The sequence below is a fragment of the Hemibagrus wyckioides genome, linkage group LG24, assembly GCF_019097595.1.
Source record: "Hemibagrus wyckioides isolate EC202008001 linkage group LG24, SWU_Hwy_1.0, whole genome shotgun sequence".
NCBI classification, from domain to species: Eukaryota; Metazoa; Chordata; class Actinopteri; order Siluriformes; family Bagridae; genus Hemibagrus; species Hemibagrus wyckioides.
In genome coordinates this window covers 2,741,284-2,767,485 of record NC_080733.1, presented here as the reverse complement: position 1 = coordinate 2,767,485, position 26,202 = coordinate 2,741,284, and the positions used below count along the sequence as shown (strand labels likewise).

Here is a 26,202-nt window from a genome sequence, read left to right as displayed (position 1 = left end):
AGAGAAAGCCAACGTCCTGATCCAGATGCTTGCATATTAACATTGAACAATTAGGAGGATGTGCAGCGTGGAAGACCTGGAGCTGGGCTGAGGGAAGGTCCACACCGGGCAGCTTGGCATGTTGGAGTGATTATACAGTATGGAGATGTTTCACACGGGCAGGAGGACGAGTGTCTGTAGGATGTAAACACTATGGGAGATTCATTATCTCTCTGTTTTCAGCCTTCTCTCCTGTCAAAGATTTGCTTTGATCATAAAGAGCTGGCTTTATTCATCCCGAGACGCTAAATTGCTCACCTACACAACCTGACTGGGCAATCAGTCCGACTGGTGTGTGTGTGTGTGTGTGAGTTTAGTGAGTGAGTATATATGTAATGATTGTGAGTGTGTGTGTGTGTGTGTATGTGTAGTGAATGTGTGTGTAGTGAATGTGTAGTGAATGTGTGTGTAGTGAATGTGTGTGTAGTGAGAGTGTGTGTTTAGTGAGTGTGTGTGTGTGTGTGTGTGTGTGTGTGTGTGTGTGTAGTGAGTTGTGGGTTAATTGTTACATGTTTTGTAGTTTCTAGTGCTGTGACACAAGATTAATCAACAGGAAGTGACGAAGTATCGGAGAGAGAAAGTTTCCTACATTACAGAATATAGCAGTTATTAAAATCTGGAAATCACCTCATTAAATCTAAACACAAACTAAAACCAGGAGTCACATTCAAATCACAATATTATTAGTCTCACACACAGTCTCTCTCACACACACACACACACACACACAGTACCACACACACAGTCTCACACACACACACAAACAGACACACACACACAGTAGTTACTAAGGTCATTATTAGACACTAATTCTTTGCTGTCACAAGCTGACAGATGTAATGGCAGATCTGTGACTGTATGAAAGTCCCCAAGTGGCTCTGTCCATGGCTGTCTCCTGGTCCACACAGATCCATCCACAGCATCAGTGGGCTCCAACAAGCGACGAGACTCCGACCAGGGGTAGGGCAGTGGTCACAATGGAACTGGCAAACACTGGGAGGTCAGGAGTGGGGTGTATAGCTCGACAGAGAGAGACAGAGAGAGAAGGAGAAAGATATTAAGTATGATTCTGATTATGTGATGTTTAAAGACAATGTAGATTATGTGTAAAGTGCAGGCAGGGACTCCGGCAAGACTAGCTATGACAGCATAACTAAAAGGGAGAGCCAGAAGGTGACAGACATGAAGGCTTCCCGGGACATAAAGCATCCAACCACTTCACAGTCAGCAAACCTGAGTGACTTGCGAGGGTGGTAAGATGACAGCATCCAAACATCCCAGTACACCAAACACTCTATGCCCATGAACCTTCCAAATCTGCTCCTTTACTTTAAGAACTATATGTTAAAAGCTTGACTAAACAAATGTGTCTTCAGCCTGGACTTAAACACTGAGACTGTGTCTGAATCCCGAACACTAATTGGAAGGCTGTTCCATAACTTTGGGGCTTTGAAAGAGAAAGCTCCGCCCCCTGCTGTAGCCTTTGCTACTTGAGGTACTACCAAATAACCTGCACCCTTTGATCGGAGTAGGCGTGGCGGATCATAAAGGACTAAAGGTCTTCTTCTGAGATCGCTCAGGTACCGCGGCGCGAGACCATTTAGTGCTTTAAAGGTTAGTAACGGTATTTTATAATCAATGAAAATTTGACTGGAAGCCAATGTAGTGCGGCTAAAATAGGAGTGATGTGTTCATATCTTCTGGTTCTAGTTCTCTAGGACAATAGCTGCTGCATTTTGGACTAACTGGAGCTTGTTTATGCACCTACTGGAACATCCAGACAGTAAGGCATTACAATAATCCAACCTAGAGGTAACAAAAGCATGAATTAGTTTTTCTGCATCATGAAGTGACATCATATTTCTTATCTTAGCAATATTTCTGAGATGATAGAAGGCTACCCTAGTGATATTATCTACATGAGCTTCAAACGAAAGACCAGAGTCAATAATCACACCAAGATCTTTTACTGCTGGACAAGATGAAACCAAAAGACCATCCACCATTACTCTGTAATCAGAAAGCTCACTTCTAGTTCCATGTGGTCCTAGTACTAGCACCTCTGTCTTGTCAGAGTTGAGCACGAGGAAGTTAGTAGACATCCAATGTCTAATGTCCTTTACACATTCTTCTCTTAATAAGCTGGTGTCTCTCATCTGACTTAGCTGAGACATATAGCTGTGTGTCATCGGCATAACAGTGGAAGCTAATACCATGTTTATGAATAATTACACCAAGGGGTAGCATATATAGGGAAAAAAGCAGTGGGCCTAAAACAGAACCTTGTGGAACACCAAACATAACCTTGGTATGCATGGAGAAGTGCATAACAGAAGTGCATGGAAAACTGATAACGGTCAGTCAAATAAGACCTGAGCCAGGAGAGGGCTGTTCCTTTAACACCAACAACATGTTCTAGCCTATCAAGTAGAACAGTGTGGTCAATGGAGTCAAAAGCTGCACTAAGATCCAGTAGCACCAGTAGGGAGACACAACCCTGATCAGAGGTCAGTAACAGGTCATTGACCACTTTAACCAGTGCTGTCTCTGTGCTATGATGAGGCCTAAATCCTGACTGATACATTTCATAAATGTTATTTCTATGCAGGTCTGAACATAACTGCTGTGCTACAGCCTTTTCTAGGATCTTGGAGATAAAGGGCAGGTTTGATATCGGTCTATAGTTAGACAGCTGACAGGGGTCGAGGTCCGGTTTTTTAATCAAGGGTTTGATAACTGCTAGCTTAAATGATTTAGGCACATAGCCAGTGCTTAGGGAAGGATTAATGATTTTTAGAAGGGGTTCGGTAGCTACTGGTAATATCTGTTTAAGGAAAGACGTGGGTAAAGGATCTAGGATGCAGGTAGAGAGTTTTGAAGAGGAAATTAGTGAAATTAGATCAGGCTCTTGAAGATCTTCTTGAAGGCTCTTGAAGCATTCTAAGCTTTGATCAGAAATAGCTATATTATCTAAGGAATTATCTAACAAATAATTTGGTTTTAAATTAATAGACTGAATCTTTCGCCTGATATTGTCAATTTTTCATTGAAGAAATTCATGAAGTCATTGCTGCTAAATATCGATGGTGTGCACTTTTCTACAGTGGTTTTACTCCTAGTTAGTTTTGCTACAGTACTAAATAAAAATTTAGGATTGTTTTTTTATTTTCGATTAGGGCAGAAAGATAAGCTGATCTAGCAGTACTAAGAGAATTTTTGTATCTCAGAAGGCTTTCCTTCCACGCTAACTTACTTAGAAATACTGCTAATTTAGTTTGATGCCATTTATGTTCTAGTTTCCTAGCTGACTGTTTTAAAGCTCGTGTGTGGTCGTTGTACCAGGGTGCTAGTTTCTTCCCTTTAATTATTTTCCATTTAAGTGGAGCTACAGTGTCTGAAACATTGACTCCAGGTAATCGGTCTCCTGATCAAGGTCTGTGGGATCAGACGGCGACTCAATCATGTGAGATAATTCTGGGAGCCTATTGGTAATTCTCTCTGCAGTAGCAGACATAAATGTACGCTTCATACGGTAATGTGGCAATTCAAGTATCTCGTGTCTAAGACGCATTTTAAATGAAACAAGATAGTGATCTGAGATAGCTTCTGACTGTGGAAGAGTGACTATGTTTTCTATATTTAATCCGAATGTAAAAATGAGATCCAGAGTGTGACCTCCATTATGAGTGGGTCCTATTACATTTTGATTAACACCTAATGAATCTAAGATGGATACAACTGCTGTTCTCAGAGGGTCTTCTGGCTTATCAAAAGGAATGTTGAAGTCACCTACTATTAATGCTTTGTTTAAAGAAACAACAAGGTTTGAAATAAAATCTCCAAATTCACTGAGGAATTCAGAGTATGGCCCTGGGGGTCTGTAAATAACAATTAGTGGAATTGACTCTGTGAACTTATTATTTGTAGCTGCATACGTTAGGTTAGTATAAAGAACTTCAAATGTGTTGAATTGATGTCTGGGTTTTTGTGTGGTGCTTAGCTTATTATCATGAATAACTGCGACACCTCCTCCCCTGCCTGTTAGATGTGGTTGGTGCATATAGCTAAAACCAGGCGGACAAGCTTCATTTAATGCTACGTACTCGTTTTGTTTAATCCATGTTTCTGTTAAACACAGAACACTGAACTCCTGATCAGTAATCAGCTCATTAATAATAAGTGCTTTAGTTGACAGAGATCTTATATTTAACAGTCCTAACATCAGATCAAAGGTGCTGGCTGTGCATTCACTATCATCTAGTTTTATGTTAATCAGGTTACTAAAACAAATTTTCTAATTTCTGTTAAAACATTTTCGTTTGGTTCGGGGAACAGACACAGTCTCAATGTTATAAACTCTGAGTGACGACACTTTGCAGCTAGCAGACAGTCGGATTAACCTGCTTGTCTGCTCCCTGGCCCTGACTTGTCACTGATTAACTAGATCTGCTCTAAGACTATGTGCTATGCTGCAAGAAATGAGAGCAGCACCCTCCCGAGTGGGATGGACACCGTCCCGTCCTAACAGGCCAGCCTTGCCCTCAAAAGAGCTCCAATTGTCTATGAAGCCCACATTGTTTTCGGAGCACCACCTGGACATCCAGCAGTTCAGCGACCATAACCTGCTGTAAGCTACATCGCCACGCCGCATTGGGATGGGGCCAGAGCATACTACAGCATCGGACATCGCCTTCGCTAATTTACACACCTCTACAACATTACTCTTAGTAACCTCAGACTGATGAAGGCGTATATCATTAGCTCCTACATGGAAAACTATCTTCGAGAACTTGTGCTTGCCTAGGACCCTAAGATTACCTGCAATGTCCAGCACCCTGGCTCCCGGAATACACCTAACCTGTGCTGCTGGAGCCCCTAAAGGCCTAGCTAATTTCACAAGCCTTAAAATGGAGTCTCCTATAACCAGAGCTCTTTCAGGTTTCTCAGCGGGTGCTTCACTGAGGAGAGCAAACCTGTTGGACATGTGAAGAGGAGAGGAGTGGTGCTCCCATGGGCAAGCCTTAGCATTAGCCTTGGCTTTGCGACTATGCCGTCGAGTCGTCACCCATTCGCCCCTCTGTGAGAGCGCTAATGCCGGAGTTGGGGGGTTACTAACTCCACCTAAGGCATCCAGACTTCCCCCTACAGACACTACACTGCTCTCGCTATCACTAACCCTCTCTAGTGTCTGGATGCGCACCTCTAAAGCTAATATCTTCTCCGTCAGAGAGCTAACTAGCGTACACTTATCACAGGTAAAATTAACACTAACGACGGAGGAAGAATTGCTAAACATCCTGCAGCTCAAACACTGTACAAGCTGAAAGTTAGTCATACTGTATGATCACGTACCTTTGAGTGAATTTGTCCTGATAATAAAGAGATCCGGAGAGGGTTTTCCTCCGATTGCTGTATGAAAACCGGGAAAAAAAGCTTCTCCCGAGAGAAAACAAATGAACAATTTACTGCAATATGCAAGTAAAGAAACGGAACCTGGCCGCGTAAAATATCCAGGCAAAAGAGAAAAAATTAGACTATATAAAGTTGGAATAAAAAACGCCGAAACAGGCAAGAAACTCACGGTAAGCGCTTCAAACACAGGGAGTCAATACTATACAGACACAAGCGCACAATACCACACACACAGTACCACACACAATAATAAGTGCATGTGTATGCAGAGTGTGTGTGTGTGTGTGTGTGTGTGTGTGCAGTTTTAATGTGAAGTGTGCCCTGGTGAGATTGTGTGTGTTTTGAGACCAGAAAAGTCCAGAAAAGTCTGAGTTCTGGGTGTTGTCCTGGTTGAGGGACTGAATGCATGCTGGAAGAAGCTCCTCCTCATCCTCTCTGTGTTGGCCTTTAAGGAGCAGAAATTCTTTCCTGACCACAGCAGAGAGAAGAGTCCATTTTCAGATGGCTGAGGTCCTTCATCATCTTTCTGGTCTTGGTCCAGCACTACTTAATGATGATGATGATGAGGACGATGTTGATGATCATGACGATGTTGATGATGATGCTGCTGCTGCTTCTACTGATGATGATGATGGCGATGACGAGGATAATGATGATGAAGATGACGAGGATGATGATGATGGCGATGACGACAATAATGATGCTGCTGCTGCTATTGATAATGATGACGATGATGCTGCTGCTGCTATTGATAATGATGAAGATGATGATGATGATGATGCTGCTGCTGCTATTGATAATGATGATAACGATAATGATGACAGTGTTGTTGCGGCTGCTGCTATTGATGAAGGTGATTATGATGATGATGATGATGATAACGATGATGACGATGACAATGATGATGACAATGTTGATGATGACAATGGCGAGGACAATGATGACGACGACGATAATGATGCTGCTATTGATGATGAAGATGATGTTGATGATATTTCCATGAATTGTCCTGCAGTCCTAGGATCTCTTTCCCCTTCTTTATCCACCTTATTTCCTTCATGCAGGCTTCATAATAAATCCTCTCACATCAAAGTGAATCCTAAATGAAAGCCTCAGGACTGGTTGGTTGCTTGTTGGTTGTTTTTTTGTTTTATTTTCCATAATCAGTTCCTGTGTCTCTAATTGCAGTTTAAATACATAGCCTTTAACAACATTTGCTCCCTAACATAGCGAGCCATTTTTCTGAGGTACTGCTGATGACGGTCATTTTAACTCTCCGGAACAAAACTCATTTCCACATGGTATTCCTATTTCTTTAAGAGAATAAGAACCGGACTGAATAAAGAGCAAAGGACAGAAAACTGAGACACACCAACCATAGTATTATTATTATTATTATTAGTAGTAGTAGTAGTAGTAGTAGTAGTAGAAGTAGTTGTTAGAAGTCAGATAACAGGAATAGTCTCAGGAAAGTCAGCTCTTATATCCCTGATGCAATCCCAGTGAAGGTAAAGGTCAGCATTTTTAGGATCTTCAGTCTCCCTGGCTCTGTGGAGGGAGGGTGAGCAGATTAAACCCAGCCTTAGAAATCATTTAAATCACAGACAGTGTGCAATAAAGCCATACAGGATCCAGAGCAAATGAATTCCATCTCAATTTTATTTCCTGTTTGTGGGCAAAGCATTACTTTTAATTTTCTGTAATAACCCGCAGAAATCATTTTCTCCAAACGCTGGTTATTGCACACTTAACATTTAATATCAGAAAGTAGACTCATAAGTGAAAATCTCAATTTGTGCACTTCATCTGAAGCCCAGCCTACACTTTCACTCTGTGTGTGTGTGTGTGTGTGTATGAGAGAGAGAGAGAGAGAGAGAGAGAGAGAGAGAGCAAGAGAGACAGAAAGAGAGAGATAGAAATAGACAGATAGATAGATAGATAGATAGATAGATAGATAGATAGATAGATAGATAGATAGATAGATAGATAGATAGATAGATAGATAGATAGATGGGTTGGATGGATGGATGGAGAGAGAGAGAGAGAGAGTGAAAGATACAGAGAAAGCTCACACATCTACATGCTAGCTTGTGTTAGTGATGACCTACCTTACACATTTACCCTGCACACACTCGCTCTCTCTCACATGTCTACTGAATAATCAAAATAAATAAATCAGAACACATAATAAGAATGAATTGGCTTTATGGGGAGAGTCTGTTTCCTAGCAACATGAATGGGGCTGCTCTGGAAAGTCTGGATGTGTGCGCATGTGTTGGTCACTCGTGTGACTCCGTGCTTACAGAAAAGCAGCAACAATCCATACGGTCCAAATACGAGGAGGTATGATGAGGAGAAATGAAGGTTCAGACGCTATTTATTTATTTATTTATTTATTTATTTATTAGTTACTCACTGTGCTTCCAGCTTATATATTCACTTAGGGTTTACACAAATAAGGTCTTTCTTGCTTTGTGCCTATAAATATGAACAAAAAAGTGTTCAGTGTTCAAGATATGTTTAAAAAAATGAAATTGATAGTATTCAGATAATATATAAAAGAATATAGGTAAAGGTTCCAAAAACAAATAAATGGAGTTGTAGGTATAAATGCTGGTGTCATTATGAAGACCTTGTCATTGGATGGGAAGATTTCATGCTAGAATTAGCAGGTGAATCATAGTGCAGGTGAACACAAAGTAATAGTAAAGACCTTAAGTATCCCTGTCAGTGTGATCGACTCAATAACACGCAGGTCATAGAACCACAAACAGTCCTCCATGGGCGGGTGTGAGGGTTAGAAAAGAAGTCAGGAGTCACTTAAAGAGAGTCGCAGGAAGACCTGAAAGCAAGAGGAACACCGGGGAACAATACACAAAAATCCTCCCAAACAAATCAGACAAATCTGAACTCTTTAAGAACAACTCGATTCAATTCAATCCAATTCAATTCAATTCAATTCAATTCAATTCAATTCAATTCAATTCAATTCAATCCAATTAAATTCAGTTTAATCCAATCCAATTCAATTCAGTTAAATCCAATTCAATCCAATTCAATTCAATCCAGTTCAATTCAATCCAATCCAATTAAATTCAGTTTAATCCAATCCAATTCAATTCAGTTAAATCCAATTCAATTAAATCCAGTTCAATTCAATTCAATTCAATTCAATCCAGTTCCATCCAATCCAATCCAATTAAATTCAATTTAATCCAATCCAGTCCAATTAAATTCAACTTAATCCAATTCAGTCCAATTCAGTTTATTTGTATAGAACTTTTAACAATGGACATTGTTTCAAAGCAGCTTTACAGAAGAATAGAAACATAAAATAAAAATGATGAAGTTTAATATTAAGTTACTATTTCTCTCTAACATTTATCCCTAATGTAAAGCCTGAGGTGGTGGTGGTGAGAAAAAAACTCCCTGAGATGATATGAGGAAGAAACCTTTAGAGAAACCAGACTATGAGGCGAGTTCATCAGACGGACCCTCATAACCTTCTGCCATGAGGAATGAGCCAAAAATGGACCATTATGCTGCAAAAAGCTAATTATTTCCCACTAAAGACTTCTCAGAGCTGTAACTGCCAAGAACAGCTTTGCCACAGAGTCCTAATCCTGGCGATTTGTGGGGTTCGAATACTTTTTTCCATTTTGTAAAAAACATATCCTTGTTTACGCTAATGAATACATACTTGCTCATATTTATAGGTACAAAGCCATTATGTGTGTAAATGTGAAGTAAAATGCAGTGGAATATATTCATTATATTCATTAAATAACAAAAAAAACACAAGTATCAGAATATTTATTAAACCTCACTCACAGTAAGACACCGTGACAGTCAGATGTTTATGAACAACCGGAGTTTATCCTATTTTATTTCAGTTTAAACACTAACACATGCAGAGAAAGAGTTATGTAAGGAAAGCTAAATCTTTGTAAAACTCATTAAGTGCTCACCCTGAGTTCCTAACACCACGAGTGCTTTATTAAAAGCGTGTGCACTTGGAAGATAAACCTGTTAAGCCTGTAGATTAAAAAAACCAACAACAATGACAACAACGACAACAAAACCCCTAGACACGCGATGCTAGTGTTAACTTATTTAGTAAAACATAAATAAATTTTGTGATTCAAATCATAATTTCTAAAATTTCTTGAACCGATTCTGCTTAAATTAAAAAGTTCTTTAATTATAGATATTTTTCAATTCATTTATGTCTATGATGAGGATGAGACTCTCTGCTGCGTCTGGTTCCTCTCAAGGTTTCTTCCTCATATTGTCTCAGGGAATTTTTCCTCACCACAGTTTCTTCAGGTTTTTCCTCATTAAAGATAAATATTTAATTTAATTATAAACGTTTTTTAATATTTTTATTCTATTTTTTTTTATATTTCTTAAAAGCTGCTTTGAGACATTGTCCATTGTTATAAGCGATATACAAATAAGATTAAATAGATTTTTTTTTAAATTTATGAATGAATGAATTTAACAAACATGCTAGAAATATACGTTGTTCAAAAACATTTCCCTTTCCCCTGTGTAGGCTGAAGACTTGACTTCAGATGAAAATGCTCTAGTTCTGCTCTTACAATGAGCACAAAAGCGTCCTTTACATTAAAAGGGTTTATTATGGTAATGTAAGGATTTAATGGGTGGCGTCTATAGTTCCCCTGGAAAGGAAAAAAAAAACTTTAATTATACATTATTCTGACTCTGAAAAGAAGGTAATAGGGGGTTCATCATATGCTGTAAACTTCTGAAGTAAAAGACGTGTCTGCAGTAAGGCATTTAGGTCCCACCCAACAGTATACATCAGCCGTATATATAATTTCTTCATTTCTAGTTCTTTGCTTGAGAATTTGCTCAGGACCTTTTTTCTTTCAAAGGTAAGATGATTATCTTATACTTGCTCCTAAATGGATGTGCATGTAATCTAAAATCATTAATCCTTAGCAGCAGGGCGCTGCAGCTCGATTACTCATGGAGAGAGTTATGAAACTCTCAGAGAAAGCCTTGTTGATTGTTTTTTCTTTTTTTCTCTTGTTGGTTAACCTTGTGCATTTTTAAATGGTGAAGCTGACATGATGGCAAGAACCTTGCACACGTGACCTCATGGGATTCAAGAGGATCAGCAGAAGAACGAACCTTCATCGTCAAGACCCTTTCTTCTTATTTTGTGCATTCTTTTTTTCTTTTTCAAAGATTTCCTATAGCGCTGGCTCAATGAGGGTCACATGGAGGGTCAGTGCAGAAAGTATAAATAACGTGTATAATAAATGTGAAGGAGATCAGATTTGAAAGCAAGCCTGCTGATGGATGATCGATTCACCAGTTCAGACTGCTGTGAATAGACATCAGGACAATCAGGGCTCCTTATATAAGCAATATTTTATAAATCCCATGCTTCGTGTTTAAAATGTAATATAGGATTATTTTACGGTTGCTTTTCTTGCCGGCGGTAATATGAATAAATCGATAAATCAAAAGGCGAACCCTAGGCTGTTTTCATCTTCTTAATTTTTCTTCCGCTACCTTCCCCTCTCCTGGAGACAGCCAGGGAGCGACCTGGGGGATGAAGTGAAACAACTACTGAGATGACATTAATAAAGCGTCACAGGCCTCTGCGGACAGTATATGTAAATAATAAGAACGAGGGATGCAGTGAGAATGAGAGAAATGTTCATTCCTGCACACACTCTTAGAGTCAGAAGGGCAAATTGGATTGGACACTGGGGGGGTGGGTGGGTGCTTGGATAGTTAGTGGGGGGTGTAGTGGTGAGGGAGGGGGGGGGTTATGAGCCTGGGGAGACTGTCTGTGGGGTGGGGGTATTCCCAAGGTTCTCCGCCCTACCAACCGATCCTGCCACGAACGTGCTATCATCACCATGACGACGGAGGCTGGGAAATTAGCAAGTGGCAGGGGTCCAGGAGTTCATCCCGCTTCGCAGGAGAAATACATCAGCCCCCCTCTCTTGTGGATCGGTGTCTAATAAAATGAACCGAGTTGGAAAGCGCAGGGCTCTTGCCGTGGTGAGACGAAAACCTACCTGTGCTCCTTTTTAGAGAGGCAGTGACAGGAATTACAATACGTCCATCTTCTTGTCTTGTCTTACGGAAGCGGGTTCTGCAAGATTAGCCTCAGTCAGGTTTAAAAGAGAGGCGAGGAAGATTTTCAGCTCCCCGGCACAGGAAAAGGAGAAGACTAGATCATTTAGATGAAGCAGCATGACTGAGAAAGTTCTTGTAGTAGAGAGGTTGTGTACTGTTGTTTGTTTTATATCTGAACTCCATCTGATCCTTCTGGTCAATGCTGAAATACCACAGGGATTGCAGTTACAGAAAAAAAAAAACAATGCCTTACGTAAATCCCCCGGTTCTGGCTCGCCTTATTACTGTACATGACTGACAGATTGACAGCCCCAAATCAGCAGCATGCAGCATTCTCCTAACAATTGCCTTGTGGTACCTCTAAGTGCCTTCCTGCCCTCTTTCTGCATTCTGAAGGGAAGCTCTTTTTAACAAGTATGAGATGCTTTTTCACTAAACAGCCTCATTTACATGTTGCAGGGTTGCCAAGGGGAATGGGGAGTTCTTTGAGCGAATGAATAAAATTGTCCAGAAGCAAGACAGTCTCTTGGCTTCCACTCAAGCCGAGGTGAGTATAGGATTCACAGGACACTGCACACACTCCAGCGAGACCCTTCCTCTTCTATCCCTCTGAGCAGTGCAAATCAGTAAAGAGATGCCTCATAGAGCTGTAAATAGCATTGTGTGTGGAGGGAGTCAAAAAGCTGGTTATAGAGGCAGGTTCGGCTATAAAAGGCTGCTCCTGGTGGCCTTTGTGCCACCTACACACAGAGTAAGCGTCTGGTTTAATCTGTTTGATTGAAAGGTTTGAGACACATTACTACTGTATTCTGTTACTATTCCTGCTGAACTGGAGATAATTTATGCAGCCTAATGTATTGTGGATGATTAATAGGACGAAGATGATTAACTGGAGACACTGTACAACCTAAAGTATGTGGACACCTGAAAATCACACCCATATATGGAAGCACAAAATTCTCTAGATCGTCTCTGCATGCTGTTTACAGTTTCTCTTCACTGGAGCTAAGAGACTCGAACCCTGTTCCAGCATGACAATGTCCCTGTACACAAAGCACAGAGCTCCATGAAGACATGGTGTAGAGGTTAAGGTTGGAGTGGAAGAACTGGAGTGTCCTGCACTGAGCCCTGACTCTGACTCAACCCCACTGAACACCTTTGGGATGAACTGGAACACCGACTGAACCCCAGACCCCCTCACTCTTACAACATCGGTGTCTGATCTCACTAATGCTCTTGTAGCTGAATGATCACTAATCCCCACAGTCACGCTCCAACATCTAGTAGAAAGACTTCACAGAAGAGAAGACCAGAGATGATTATATCAGCAAAGAGGAATAAATCTGGAATGAGATGTTCTACATGGACATATGGGTGTGATGGTCAGGGTGCACAAACTTTTGGCTGTATAACACATATCCTCATGATGTAAAATTGGAGCAGTAAAATTGGTCAGAGTGCAAAGCTACCAAAAGACTGGCACAATTCATTACATCTAAAGCTCAGAATAGCAACGAAACCATGAAACAAAGTACATTATGTCCAATTTACCATTTAGTCAGTATACAAAATAAAAATAATCGTTTTTTGACCAGTAAGGTCACTTCTGCTTAACACAGGATTTATTAAGGACTAGTACTAGACTTTAACTTTGATAGTCTAGATACATCTGAAGATCTCTTGTCCTGAGAACTCTAGACATGGAACCCAGGCAACCTCACAGGCGTGAGTTATTTAATTTTTTTATTCATTATGAATATGGAGAATTTTCTCCATGTAAAATGCGTACATTTTAGACTTCCTGTATGACCCATCTATCAGTTCCTTTGTGCTGAGAGGTAAGTTGGAAGGTTTGGGAAGTGAACTGGGGAAACTGGAAGAGACCCAATCCTCTGTGAAATGAATCAGTGCACACGTTTTCTTCCGTCTGTGAGTTCTCAGGCTTTTACACATGCAAACCTTTAGGAAATCACAGCCACACTTCTTTTTTTCTTTCTTTCTTTTGTCACACTTTACAAGGAGGAGATTATTGCAGGTCCACCGCCGCCAGAATGTACAGACCAGCTGCTTGTCCCTGAGAAAACCACAAGGAATGAAGTGAGTCATTTTTACCTTCTTCTGAAAATGACTCTAATATACAAAGCACCTTCAGTCCTGTTCTGTATGAAGCTTTATTTATGTTCACTGGAACAAAATGTTTGCCTGCTTTGTTCAACCCTTGGTCAGTGTGTTCACAGTTTATTAGGCAGACATGTACCTGAGCGACACAAGGTTCCAAAATAGAAATAACCTTTGATATTAGCGGGGGTTTAATTGCTATAATTGCACCTTTAATAACCGACTTCCAAAGCATTACAGCCTTGCCTTTAAAGCCTATAGATATGAAATGAAATAGAAATGTTTTTTTATTTTTCTCCAGCTTGATTTATTGTACGAGGAGGCGGTCTACACCGTGGTTAATCGGGTTGGAGTGCCGTCACCTGAGTACGTGACTAATGAAGAGGATTTGTTCAGCTACCTGCAGAAGGTAAAGACATCTTTCCTCGCTCATAAAGCTCATCACATGCGTGCTGTGACGGACATCATTACATGTTTTCAGTGATGTGGTAGCTTAAGGTGTTGGACTACTGATCAGATGGTTGTGAGTTTGAATCCCAGGTCTGCCAAACTGCCACTGCTGGGCCCCTGAGCAAGGCCCTTATTATTTATTTATTTATTTAATTTTTATATTCAAACTCTGCAATATTTTCCATTTGATTCACATTATGTTAGCTACTGGAATCGGTGCTAGCCATCAGCAAAGGAAACAGGCTGACGTAGTTGAATACAGTTAATCAACATTATTATTCAAAATACATTTAATAGTTTATTGAATTATTGTTAGATTCCTTTTTTTATAAGTCTTTGCTTACACTGACTGAAACATTTTACTCAGGCAAGTTATCAGTCTACTGTATAAACACACACACACACACACACACACACAACACACACACACACACACACACACACAGAGCTAAAGCGCCACCCATGTGTAGCATGAGAAGGTCACAGCCTCTGATGAATTCTTGTTGCGTTTTTGAGGAACTTTGTTGGATGCTAAACTGAACCCAGTGGATTGATGTACAGCGTAAAGTCATTGGCTGGATAAGAGATCTTAAAAATCTGATGAGTAAAAAGTAAACTTATAAGTATAGAAGTATTCAGTTTCATTACTAGTCAAGTATAAATACACTAAAATAATGCTTAAGATTAGTAACTAAGTAGAATTACTCATGTATTGTCCACTCCTGGATCTAAACAATTAGTAGACTTTTCATGACCAAACTGAAATACGGAGACTATCTTTTTAAACCTGTAATAAGCTCAAATGATCTCTTATTTTTCCTTTTTTAGCTTTACAGCAACACACACACACACACACCTACAGTATGTGCAACATGTAATAATCCTTTAAAGCAATGAGGCTTTCGAGAATAATGAAAAGTCTCTAAATATCAAAAATCTCAAAATATTTCAAAATTTCAGCAGATTTTTGTAGATTTGGGTCGAGACACATCATGTGACATCACAACGCACGTTCAGTCGAATCTCTCTTCCGTTCACGTGTGGAACATGAGTCCAGCTCTCATAGAAAGCGGTGCGAGCTTTAGTGGTTAAGGCTCTGCGTCATTGACCAGAAGATCAGGGCTCAAGCCCCAGCAGCACCAAGCTGGAAAAACAAATCTCAAATTTATGCACATTTTGTAAAAAGCTGTAGCAAAACTCTGGCATTTTTGGCTGCAACAATGAAAAAAAAATCCTGGAGGGATGAGTAACTGTAGTAAACCCTGCATTTAAAATAGCTGGAGTGCTCTCAGGTACATTGTTGTGCTCTTTTCTGAGGCATTTAGAGTTTGTTCTACAGACTTTTTTACTTGCTTTTGTGTTTTTATGGAAGATCCACACAGCCTGGATGGAGGTTTTTTTTTGGAATACTCCATTGCTTCATATGTTACAGAAACCATAAACCACAATCATTCTTTTGACTTTGACTTGATATTTTATCTTTACTTGACTTTTTTTTGACTAAATCTAAACATTGAGATACGCTAAAAACCAAAAAATCTAATTCTAAAATTTGAACACACACACACACACACACACAAACTTGAGCTTGGGGTTTATGATTTGGATCAGATGCTCTAAGACATGATTAAATATTAAAGCCCCCTCCTGCTGGTCAGTGATGTTCACACTGTTATTATCCACTCAGGAGCTGCGACACTAAGCACCAAGTCTACATCCTCTTTACACCAACACACAAACACACTTCAGACGACACTGACACAACAGTACAAAACACAACAGCTGAACAGTTGCTGTATTTATTTTATTGTATTTTCTTTTTTCGTTGTTGTGTTTTCATTTTCCTGTTGTATTTTTTTAATTTTACTTTTTGTTTTAATTTTGCTGTTGTATTTTTTTAGTTTTCTGTTGTGTTTTAATTTTGTTGTTGTATTTTTTATTTTGTTGTGTTTTATTTTTCTGGTTTAGTTTTTCTTTGTATTTTGATTTCGTTGTTGTGTTTTATATTTCTGTTGTATTTTTTATTTTCCGTTGTGTTTTTACTTTTCTGTTGTATTTTTTATTTCCTGTTGTGTTTTATTTTTCGGTTTTATTCTCTTTTAAAATTTTTTTGTGTTTTAATGTTGCGGTTGTGTTTAGATTTTTTTTATTGTGTTTTCATTTTGTTGTGTTTTTATTTTGCTGGTTTATTTTTTCTGTTTGTATTTCTTTTATTGCGTTTTTATTTTCTGTGGTGTTTTGCACTTTAATCGAACTTTAATCTAGTGGTCTATGAATTTATTTCTCCTTAAATGGATAAAACTGATAATCTGATATACTTTTCGGTCAGAGCAGACAGAAAAAAAGCTAAAATATTCAGAAATACATGTGTGTAACAGCTGAAATAAACAGTTTGTTTTTGGTGAATCACGGCTACATCTTTATTCCACATGCGGTGTAAAGCAGCTTCTCTGTAGGTCAGTGATTTACGTCTCTTCTGTAGCTAACAGCATGTTTCCTGTTGACTTTTTCCAGGTGTTTGATATGAGCCAAGAGGAGCACGACATCATCCTCCAGAGAGTGAAGGAGTCTAAGGTGAGGATTTGAGTGAGATATTCTCAGCAGACGTCTTCTCCATGTCCGTCTTTTCCGTCTCGTCGGCACAGCATAGACGTCTCACCTGTCTTTACAGACTGCTTTTTTTTTCTAAGCGTTTTAACATCATATACCTTACAACAATTTTTGTCTTTAACTCTTTGAGCTTGCTTCAGAATCCGAATCATTTATATTCACCATATACCTTTACACGTGTAGATACAGTTTACATCACAACACACTGACCAATGATCCTAATATCCCAATATTACACCTAAAGCAGAAATTGGTAGACTCGTAATTTATATTAAAGTAGAGCTCCTTACACATCCACCTTCAGGTCTTTCTTGGTTTGTGTGTGTCATGTACCTGTCAGGGAGATTTCAAATGTCACTCTGAAACAGGTTTCATGGGCAGATGATCTCAGCGAGCAGAACAGAGATCTTACAATTATCCATCGCCTTTGCTCTGAATCTCAACAAGAACCAATCGGCGTCTCGGCATCTGACACAGAGCGCACCTATCGATTCCTTACCTCCTGAAAGGTCGCGGTGATGCAGGAGTGCAAACTTCTTTTTGACCCTCATTAGATTTTTCTGGAGATGTGTGTCTAGAACTTGACCGATGCACAGAGCAGAGAACCTGAGACATGTAGCAGGTTATTTTTCATTTAAATGAGTTGAATTTGGTGGGAAGCTTCGATCCACACTGGAGTGTTCTTCTAGCAGCGTCTGTGGCTTCTGTGTACCGTATAACCCACCGTGTGATCTGTGGCACGTGGCTAAAGGTGTTAAAAAAAAAACAAAATAAAGACTGCTATGAGGGTGGACAATCGTGTAGGAGCGCAACACAGAAATACGAAGTGTGAAGATTTTGTGTGGCTTTTAAAAAAAAAGAGAGAGTGAGAGTCATTTTGTTTGTCACATGCACACTATGCCTGAAACACAGAAATGCTGCCGGTGGTGTTTCTCTTGATGTGCACCTCAAATTTTTGTTTTTTTATGGATCCATTTGCTCTTGGCTGTGAAATTTCTCACCAAGCACAAAAACTACTAATGAGAGCTTTAGTTTCTCGTCCAACTCTTTTGTAACTCACATGTCTGACCCTTTCTTCTACAGAGACCAGGCTTCTCCCTGAGGGTTTCTGTCATGAAAGGCAAGAATCTCATGGCGAAAGATGCCAACGGTGAGAGACTTTTGCTGGATTTTGCAGTCTCTAATTACTGAAGAGTAAAGTCGAGTAGAACATGCCATCAAAATTCTCCAGAGTATAAATACAGGTGCAGGAGAGGAGAAGACTTCAGTAGTTGACTTTCGTTATTATACTTTAAGTATTCGTTTGGCACAATTATACTTTGCTTGAGTGTTACTGAATCTGAATATGTGTACCCTTGCTTAGTTACCTTCCATAATCCTTGGCACAAATCACAAACATCTCTTCTTCTTTCATTCAGCTAATGAGTGCGAGTTATACACCACCACAATGAGCTTAGTTTAGCATTCAGTCATTTCAGTTCAGTCTAATTAGATGTGTTTTTCCAGAAAAAAGGTTTCAAGGTTAGTAATAATTCCTCACCAGCCATGACCTTCTGTGATGCACCATGTAGCTAGCGCTACATCTATCAGTGTGTGATTAAAAATGGATAATCCTCCAGACTGCAGTGTGAAACTTGAGAATAAGTGTCCCTGACTAAAATGTTTCAGGAGGCTGGAGTAAGCAAAGACCCATATAAAACAAGCTGTCTGCTTTTCATGTTGAGGTAAATTGAGATAATTTGCTAATACAAACTGGCTCTATTTAATTCTGTTTTCAGACTAACACTGATTGCAGGAGCTAAGTAGTTATAATTCACATATACAAATTCACCATATACTGATTCACATATACTGATTCTATATGCTGATTCACATATACTGATTCACCATAAACTGATTCTATATACTGATTCACCATAAACTGATTCTATATACTGATTCACCATATACTGATTCACATATACTGATTCACATATACTGATTCACATATACTGATTCACCATAAACTGATTCTATATACTGATTCACCATATACTGATTCACATATACTGATTCACCATAAACTGATTCTATATACTGATTCACCATAAACTGATTCTATATACTGATTCACATATACTGATTCACCATAAACTGATTCTATATACTGATTCACCATATACTGATTCACATATACTGATTCACCATAAACTGATTCTATATACTGATTCACCATATACTGATTCTATATACTGATAATATATACTGATTCACATATACTGATTCACATATACTGATTCACATATACTGATTCACTATATACTGATTCACTATATACTGATTCACATAAACTAATTCACTATATACTGATTCACTATATACTGTTTCACATTTACTGATTCACATATACTGATTCACTATATACTGTTTCACCATATACACTGAAAAAAAGATTCATTGAATTTACTCAATTTTCTTAAGTTAAGTGGTTGCAATCAATTTATTTTAGCTACATTTAAATAAATAAATTAAGTTCACTGACTTTGAACTCAATTTATTTGTTTAAATGTAGCTAAAATAAATTGATTGCAACCACTTAACTTAAGAAAATTGGGTAAATTCAATGAATCATTTTTTTCAGTGTACTGATTCACAATCTACTGATTCACATATACTGATTCACCATACACAGATTCTATACCAATTCACCATATACTGAGTCACTATATACTGTTTCCTTAGGGAGATAGAGAGCCAATTAAGATGCACCCTTGGCAGATGCACCATAAAAAGTAGTTTTTACCTTTTTGTATACTGGATACTTCCAGCTTTAAGGTTTTGTCTTCGTTTGGACAAAGACTTAGATAGATAAAAGTGCAATACTAATATGCACACAAATATTTCTTTATACCAGTGTTTACAGGCTGGTGATTTGTGTGTTATTATTGTAACCTTTATTTTGGGGGCTCGGTAGGTTACAGTGACCCCTATTGCATGCTGGGCATTCTTGTGGGACAAAGTCCACGTGAGACGGAGGAGAGAAAGGAGAGGAAGTTCAGCTTCCGTAAGAGGAAGGAGAAGTTAGAGAAGCGCTCCAGCGTCAAGGAAGTGCTGGCTGCGAGAGACATCCAAGTGACCGAAGTCAAACCCGAGACGCTCAACCCTGTGTGGGACGAACATTTCGTTTTGTGAGTCGAAAATCAGAATGAAACATGATTCTTGTTGCTCAGCTTAACAAAAAAGCATGAAGCATATAACAATGGACATATTGCTGAGAATAATTGTTTAATTAATGCCTGTACATGATGATGGGATTTTTAGAAGAATGACTGAAAAATCATGTACACTGATGATGTTTTAACGTTTATCTCTACACAGTGACATTGATGATGTCCAGAATGATCTTCTGCACCTGGATATATGGTAAGATTTGTTATTTGTGAAAATATTTTACACCTGCTCTTCTCACACCAGTGAAGGTTGAAGTGCAAGTAAGTAATCAGTCTCGCCTCAGCATGCCAGAGATAAGCCACAAAACCCATTTTCCATAGGGATCATGACGATGACGTGTCCGTGGCTGAAGCCTGCCGTAAGCTGAATGAGATCAGTGGCTTCAGAGGAATGGGCAGGTTAGGCATGCCAGCATTACATGCTCAAATATAAACACTATAAACAACTAACTTCAACTCGCTGATATTATGCCATGATTTGATTAGATACTTCAAGCAAATTGCCAAATCTGTGAGAGCCAACGGAGCGTCAGCGTCAGGGAGCGAAGACAATGCAGACGACTTCCTCGGATGCCTGAACATCCCGTTAAGTGTAAGCTGATTTAGAGTCTATTAAACTAGAGCCGTCTACATTTTAAGGTTTTTTCTGAAAAATATCAGGTTTGACCTTTATTTAATTTAGGAATCTGCAGGAATCTGCTTAGAACCCACTTCAATTACAGAACAATAAACACAGTAAATATATTAATACATTATACTTATATCTCTCACTAATGTCTCTCTCTCTATACATTATATCTCTCAACAGGAGATCCCGGTTATTGGCTATGATAAGTGGTTCAAGCTTGAGCCACGGTCCAGTGCATCTAAAGTGCAGGGAGAATGTCACCTCATTCTAAGACTCTTCACCAACCAGGTAGATTTCTCTCTCTCTCTCTCTCTCATTCTCTCTCTCTCTCTCTCTCTCTCTGTTTCCATTTCTGAAAAAAAAATACATGAATCACACTTTGAGTATTAATAATAAATGATTTATAAGCAAGTAATAAAGCCTGATTATGAATCTCACTTCATATATGAGTATGCATTATTACATGTTAAATATTAGGTAATCCCTTTCTGAAACAAAATACTTTATCTTAACTCCAAGCCTAAAGACTTTCCACCTGAAGTGATGCAGCACATGATGGGATTCTTAGCTCATTGTGAAGATCTTGTCAGCAGAAGAAGAAGCTCAAAACTCATTTAAGATTTATTTCAAATAAAATATTTACTTAAATAAAACCTTTGTTATAAGATTATAGTATAATTCAGTTGATATCTCTGTTCTTTGTTATTTGACTAGAGCTGTGTCCCTAATGACGTCCTACACACTACACACTGTGTACTCTAGCGTCTAGTGTATGAAGGTTAGGAGGGTCGTATCGTCTCAAAAGGAGCACCAGAAGCCGTTTCCCAGTCGATGCCGAAAGACGTCAAACTACAGTAGCTTTATAAAACTATACTGAATTTTTAAAATGTTTAAAAATAAATCACAGAACGTTGGTTCATTTAAAAAACATTTGTAAGAGTTTCGCTCACTGGAGTGTCGGCGGCCATCATGAAAATATTTCCTCATCCAGCGTCAGTGCCTGGTAGCCCCGCCCCTCTTCCACTACTTATACAAAACTGCGAGTGTTAAGTGCAGGAAGTGTCCAACATTCACACTTTTTTTTATTTTTAGTTAAATAAGTGAATCATCTGGGTTCTTTAAGTGCAAATCTTCTTCATCATCATCCTCATCTTCTTGGAGTTTTTAGTATAGTGAGCAGAACAGGGTATAAGTACATGATTTTGGACGCACTTGATGTCTTCTTGGCTCATAAATAAAAACCAGTGTGTACCTGTCTCACTTCTCACACCCTCTTAATATTAGTTGAAAATGATTAAATGTTTTTTTTACCTCCATTTATTGGTGTTACAGAGTGAGGAAAACATGAACATCTCCATCTTCATCTTTTGTTTACAAAATTCTAGCCAGCTTGCTGTGATAAGAGTTGTCTATTTACCTCCAGTGTTATAGAGGTATTAAACGAAGACGTGTGTACTGTATGGACAGTAGATTGACCTGAAGCAGGTATAAACAGCTGTATAAACAGCGTAACTCAATTAAAGGCCAAGAAGTGCTACCTTTGTACTGTACATGCTCTGAGCGGCCATGTTGTTTTTGACCTCAGCGGAACTCGTAGTTGAAAGGATTACCCCGAGGTCCTGAGAATTCCTAAATTCCCAAGAGTTTTGAATTAAGGGGGTGTTTTCTGTGGCATTCCCAGGTCAGAGCTCATGACTTACAGCTTTATGACCTCTAAACAAAAGCAGAAGATTTCTGTGTTCTGTACATCACCTGGTCATTGCTGGTCATTCTCTGAAAACTGTCTACAAATATAAGGCAGATTAAAGCAGACTATGATCTCTTTTGTTTTGACACAACACAAAATCGTCACTCTAAATCAGACTTCATTTCTCAGTTCATTTAAACACATGCTTTTTTCCTGAACTCTGCTTTGTCCTACAGAGAGACTCGGCTCTGAGCAAAGTGGCCTCAAACGTGATCATTCACCAGAAGTTGTTAAGTCAGATTCTGGAGTATGAGCACAAGCAAGTTCAGGTTTGGATTTTGGATTTATACACTGTTCAAGATTCACACAGAAACATCCTACATCCGGTAGGGGGAAAAAATGTCACTGCATGCTATTTTCCTGAAACCTTTCCAGAAAGAGCCCTATAACTGGAATGGACAGGTGTGCCCAGCTGCATGGACTGTGCTCTCCCATCATGCTGTGCAGGCTGATCTGACTCCACTGCAACAGGCCGTCATGTGTGTATTAAACATCGATCCTTTACTGATAACCATAGCCATTCCACCTCACCGTAACCCATATATTAATGTTTACTGACAGCAGATTCATTAGAGAAGTAGTAAAGTCGTCCTGAATGTCTTTTGTGAACTGCTCTGTGAGAAGGGCTCTGTGTTTTTTTTTTTTTCCCTGTGTTTTTACAGTCGCTGGCACTGCTACAGTAGCCATCACCGCTCTCAGAGGATGTGTTACGCGCTGCTGCTCAGGCTGCTGAGGGCCGTGGAGGCTGAGTGGGAGGCTGGAGATGTGAATAAGGAGCTGGTAGGTCGTCTTTTCACAAAACCCCATTGATCCGGAACGGTAGGGAATGTTCTTTCAAAAAGACCAGAAAGACTCGGGTGCTCTTACACTCAAAGGCCCCTGTGCTTAGATACTGAGAGAGCGTATCGAACATTTGAGCTAACTATGACCTACAATGCAGCATTTTTAACGTTTGGTGTGAGCGTTAAAAGCGGGTCTTATTGTGCACCACACAGGAGAACCTCCTCGCTGAGAGCTTTAAACTCTACTGTGATTACTGCCTGTGTCTTATAAAGAGCATGAGGCATGTGTTCCCATGCACCAACCCTGCGGCTATCACACGATGTGAGATAATGCTGAGGTAACACACACACACACACACACACACACACACAGATAGCAAGATTGAGAGAGAGAGAGAGAGAGAGAGAGAGAGAGCTTTGAAAGGTCTGAACTGGGGAGTCTATTCAAATTCAAATATTTTTTTTTCCAGCTGTCAATAAAGTAGCTGTCGGTGTGGAAGTTTGTGTTGCTTTGCCCTTTCTGCCTCTATATTCTCTAGGGGGTCCGTATCGGCTAGAGGGGATAGGAAGAATTGATATCCTGTGGAGCTTTTTCCAGGGTTGCTCTTAAATGTAGTATAGTGCACTAGTCTCAGTTAACTAGTCAATACTATGAGCACACACACACACACACACACACACACACACAGATACCAGCATTCTGATTAAATAGACTGATAGAGATGACAGCTGGGTCCCTCTGGTCTGTTTGATCAGTCAGAGTGCACATGTGAGCAGTACTGCAAGCTCAAGTGTGTGTTAGAAAATCATGCTTCGATTTTTCTGCATCTAAAACGTCTCGGTTTATGCCTCTGTGTAATTATCGTGCCCACGTGTGATTCAGGACTGTCGGACAGATGCAGCTGATGCAAGCGTTTAAAGCGGTTTGTCCTAACCGCAATGAGCTACACCTGGAAATAGCGACTGTCATAAAGGTAGAATTATCCCTCATTAACAACAAGAAGTCGTTCATGTCAAGCTTTTTGGGGATTTTTCAGAAATGTTTGTCCCTCTCGTTACAGAAAGGCACAGTGGAATGGTACGAAGCCACAATTTCACACTTTAAACCAGACGAAGGGGTAAGTGTCAAATTATAAAAAAATCTTCTACACTAAAATTCTGAAGATTTAACAATAAATTTGTCAAAAAACTTTGGTACACTTCAAAAAGAGCTAAAATACTTAGATATACCTATATCTCCTAATATAAGATATATCAATATCTCCAATATAATCTAGTATAATTAAAATATTAGATTATTAAACCTATTTCTAACTAGTCTTGTTTTATTCATTTGTTTATTTTATCATTTATTAATTAGAAGAAACAAAATTATTTGCCAAGACAATAAGAAACCTGAAAGTTTGAAATTACAAGAATGCCCAGAAATAATCTTGCTTTATAGGATCTATAGATAAATAATATATCAAATGCTTGATATATTCAAGAAAAAAAAGAAAAAAATAGAATATACAAGGTGTGAATTACACATTTACAATTAGAAAATAATAATATTACTTGAAAATAATTACAAAATTATTACAAAATTACAAAAATAATTACAAAATAAAAAGAATTGCAAAAATAAGTACTCAAAAATAATTACAAAATTACTCCAAAATATTTACAAATTTACAAAAATAATTATAAAAATAATTACTCAAAAATAATTACAAAATAATTACAAAATTGCTCAGAAATAATTACAGAATTACAAAAACAATTACTTGAAAATAATTACAAAATTACAAAAATAATTACCAAAATATTTACAAAATTACTAATTAAATCTAAACTATACTAAAACATCAGTCTAAAGGTTGAACTTAGCAACAAGCCCAAAGTTTCCAAATTCTGGAGTAAACGGCTGGACCCGGCAACTACTCTATCTACAGAAATGTTCTCCACAGTTTAACTGAAGACAAAAGCATGGAGTCTCCTGAACCTAATAAACAAAAAAAAAAGATTCTGAATCACATTTCCCTGAAGTCTTCAGATATAATGTATCATCTTTAATATCACAGCTTTTAATTCACCTGGAGTAAGAATGCAGCATATCCTGCCAAAAGCAATAAAATCAAGGCAGGAAGCTCAGCTCTGTAATTATATTTTACTGTCACTCATAAAATTATTTGTTAGTCAATACAACAGTTCTTCAGGGAATTTCCAGTGCTAGAAATGACTAGAATACATTACATAATTTGTGCAATTTATTTTTAGAAAACTGGATGTCTTGCTGTAAAAAGCAAGTAATTTTTCAGGCTCAGGCCGCAGGGATGAAGCCGAGCTTGTCGACTGATTGCTGTGTGATTCTGCTGTTTTGGTGCAGACTGTTGAAGAGCAGCTGAAGAGACTGGTTCTGGTGGTGGACGCCGTGTGTGTCGATGTTCAACGAGGACAGAACGTCTACAACAAGCTCTTTCATGAGTAACACCTCATCATACTAATGCTCTGGAGACCTTCAGTACACTGCTTTGTTTTCTGGAGATTGATCCTTCTACAGAGTTTAATTACAACCTTAATTTAGCACTCTTATTTGAGTATTAATCCACTCCTAAAGGTCTCGTCTCACCAGATGCATGTCATGCATGTTTGATGAGGGTCTGAATTAAAGCCTTCCGTGGCTAGGTCTTGAGAAGCAGCAGTGTATTGCTTAAGAGCTAAGGTTAAACACTTCAGCATCCTCTTAAGCCTGGTGTCAGAGAGAAACCCAGTTTATTGTTTCTTTCAGCTCGGTGAAGGTGGACTTCTTCAGCATCTCCTATCGGCAGTTAGAGAAGCTGGTACGTGCACAAACGTGAATTCTGTCTATCTCTGATTTATGATCATTAGATTGACTAATAAACAGAGAGATTGTGGTCCTTATCCAGGTGGCTGATGATGTGAGTGTCGCAATGGAGCGTGTTTGTGGGACTTTGGAACAGGAGAATTATCGTCTCTCGCAGACGATGGGGGAAACCTTGTTCGAAGTCTTCATATCTCTGAAGACTCTCAAACGATTCAGGGAGTTTCTGCCTCTCAAGTAAGTCACTGTAGCCCTTTGAATCC

General features: G+C 38.9%; 1 protein-coding gene across 2 annotated transcripts in view; it reads left to right on the top strand.

The window, feature by feature from the left end:
* The window catches only part of baiap3 (BAI1 associated protein 3), a 57,426-nt gene that overhangs the window by 19,182 nt on the left and 12,042 nt on the right, over positions 1 to 26,202 (top strand). For both annotated transcript variants that reach the window (XM_058378366.1, XM_058378367.1), the window contains exons 3-21: positions 12,031 to 12,118; positions 13,591 to 13,668; positions 13,991 to 14,098; positions 16,654 to 16,713; positions 17,833 to 17,899; positions 19,703 to 19,916; positions 20,107 to 20,151; positions 20,280 to 20,357; positions 20,445 to 20,550; positions 20,767 to 20,874; positions 22,510 to 22,602; positions 22,709 to 22,812; positions 22,996 to 23,113; positions 23,329 to 23,453; positions 23,999 to 24,089; positions 24,177 to 24,233; positions 25,484 to 25,581; positions 25,886 to 25,937; positions 26,025 to 26,176. In XM_058378366.1, coding sequence (XP_058234349.1) covers positions 12,031 to 12,118; positions 13,591 to 13,668; positions 13,991 to 14,098; positions 16,654 to 16,713; positions 17,833 to 17,899; positions 19,703 to 19,916; positions 20,107 to 20,151; positions 20,280 to 20,357; positions 20,445 to 20,550; positions 20,767 to 20,874; positions 22,510 to 22,602; positions 22,709 to 22,812; positions 22,996 to 23,113; positions 23,329 to 23,453; positions 23,999 to 24,089; positions 24,177 to 24,233; positions 25,484 to 25,581; positions 25,886 to 25,937; positions 26,025 to 26,176 — 1,842 coding nt within the window. The remainder of the gene's footprint in view (positions 1 to 12,030; positions 12,119 to 13,590; positions 13,669 to 13,990; positions 14,099 to 16,653; positions 16,714 to 17,832; positions 17,900 to 19,702; positions 19,917 to 20,106; positions 20,152 to 20,279; positions 20,358 to 20,444; positions 20,551 to 20,766; positions 20,875 to 22,509; positions 22,603 to 22,708; positions 22,813 to 22,995; positions 23,114 to 23,328; positions 23,454 to 23,998; positions 24,090 to 24,176; positions 24,234 to 25,483; positions 25,582 to 25,885; positions 25,938 to 26,024; positions 26,177 to 26,202) is intronic.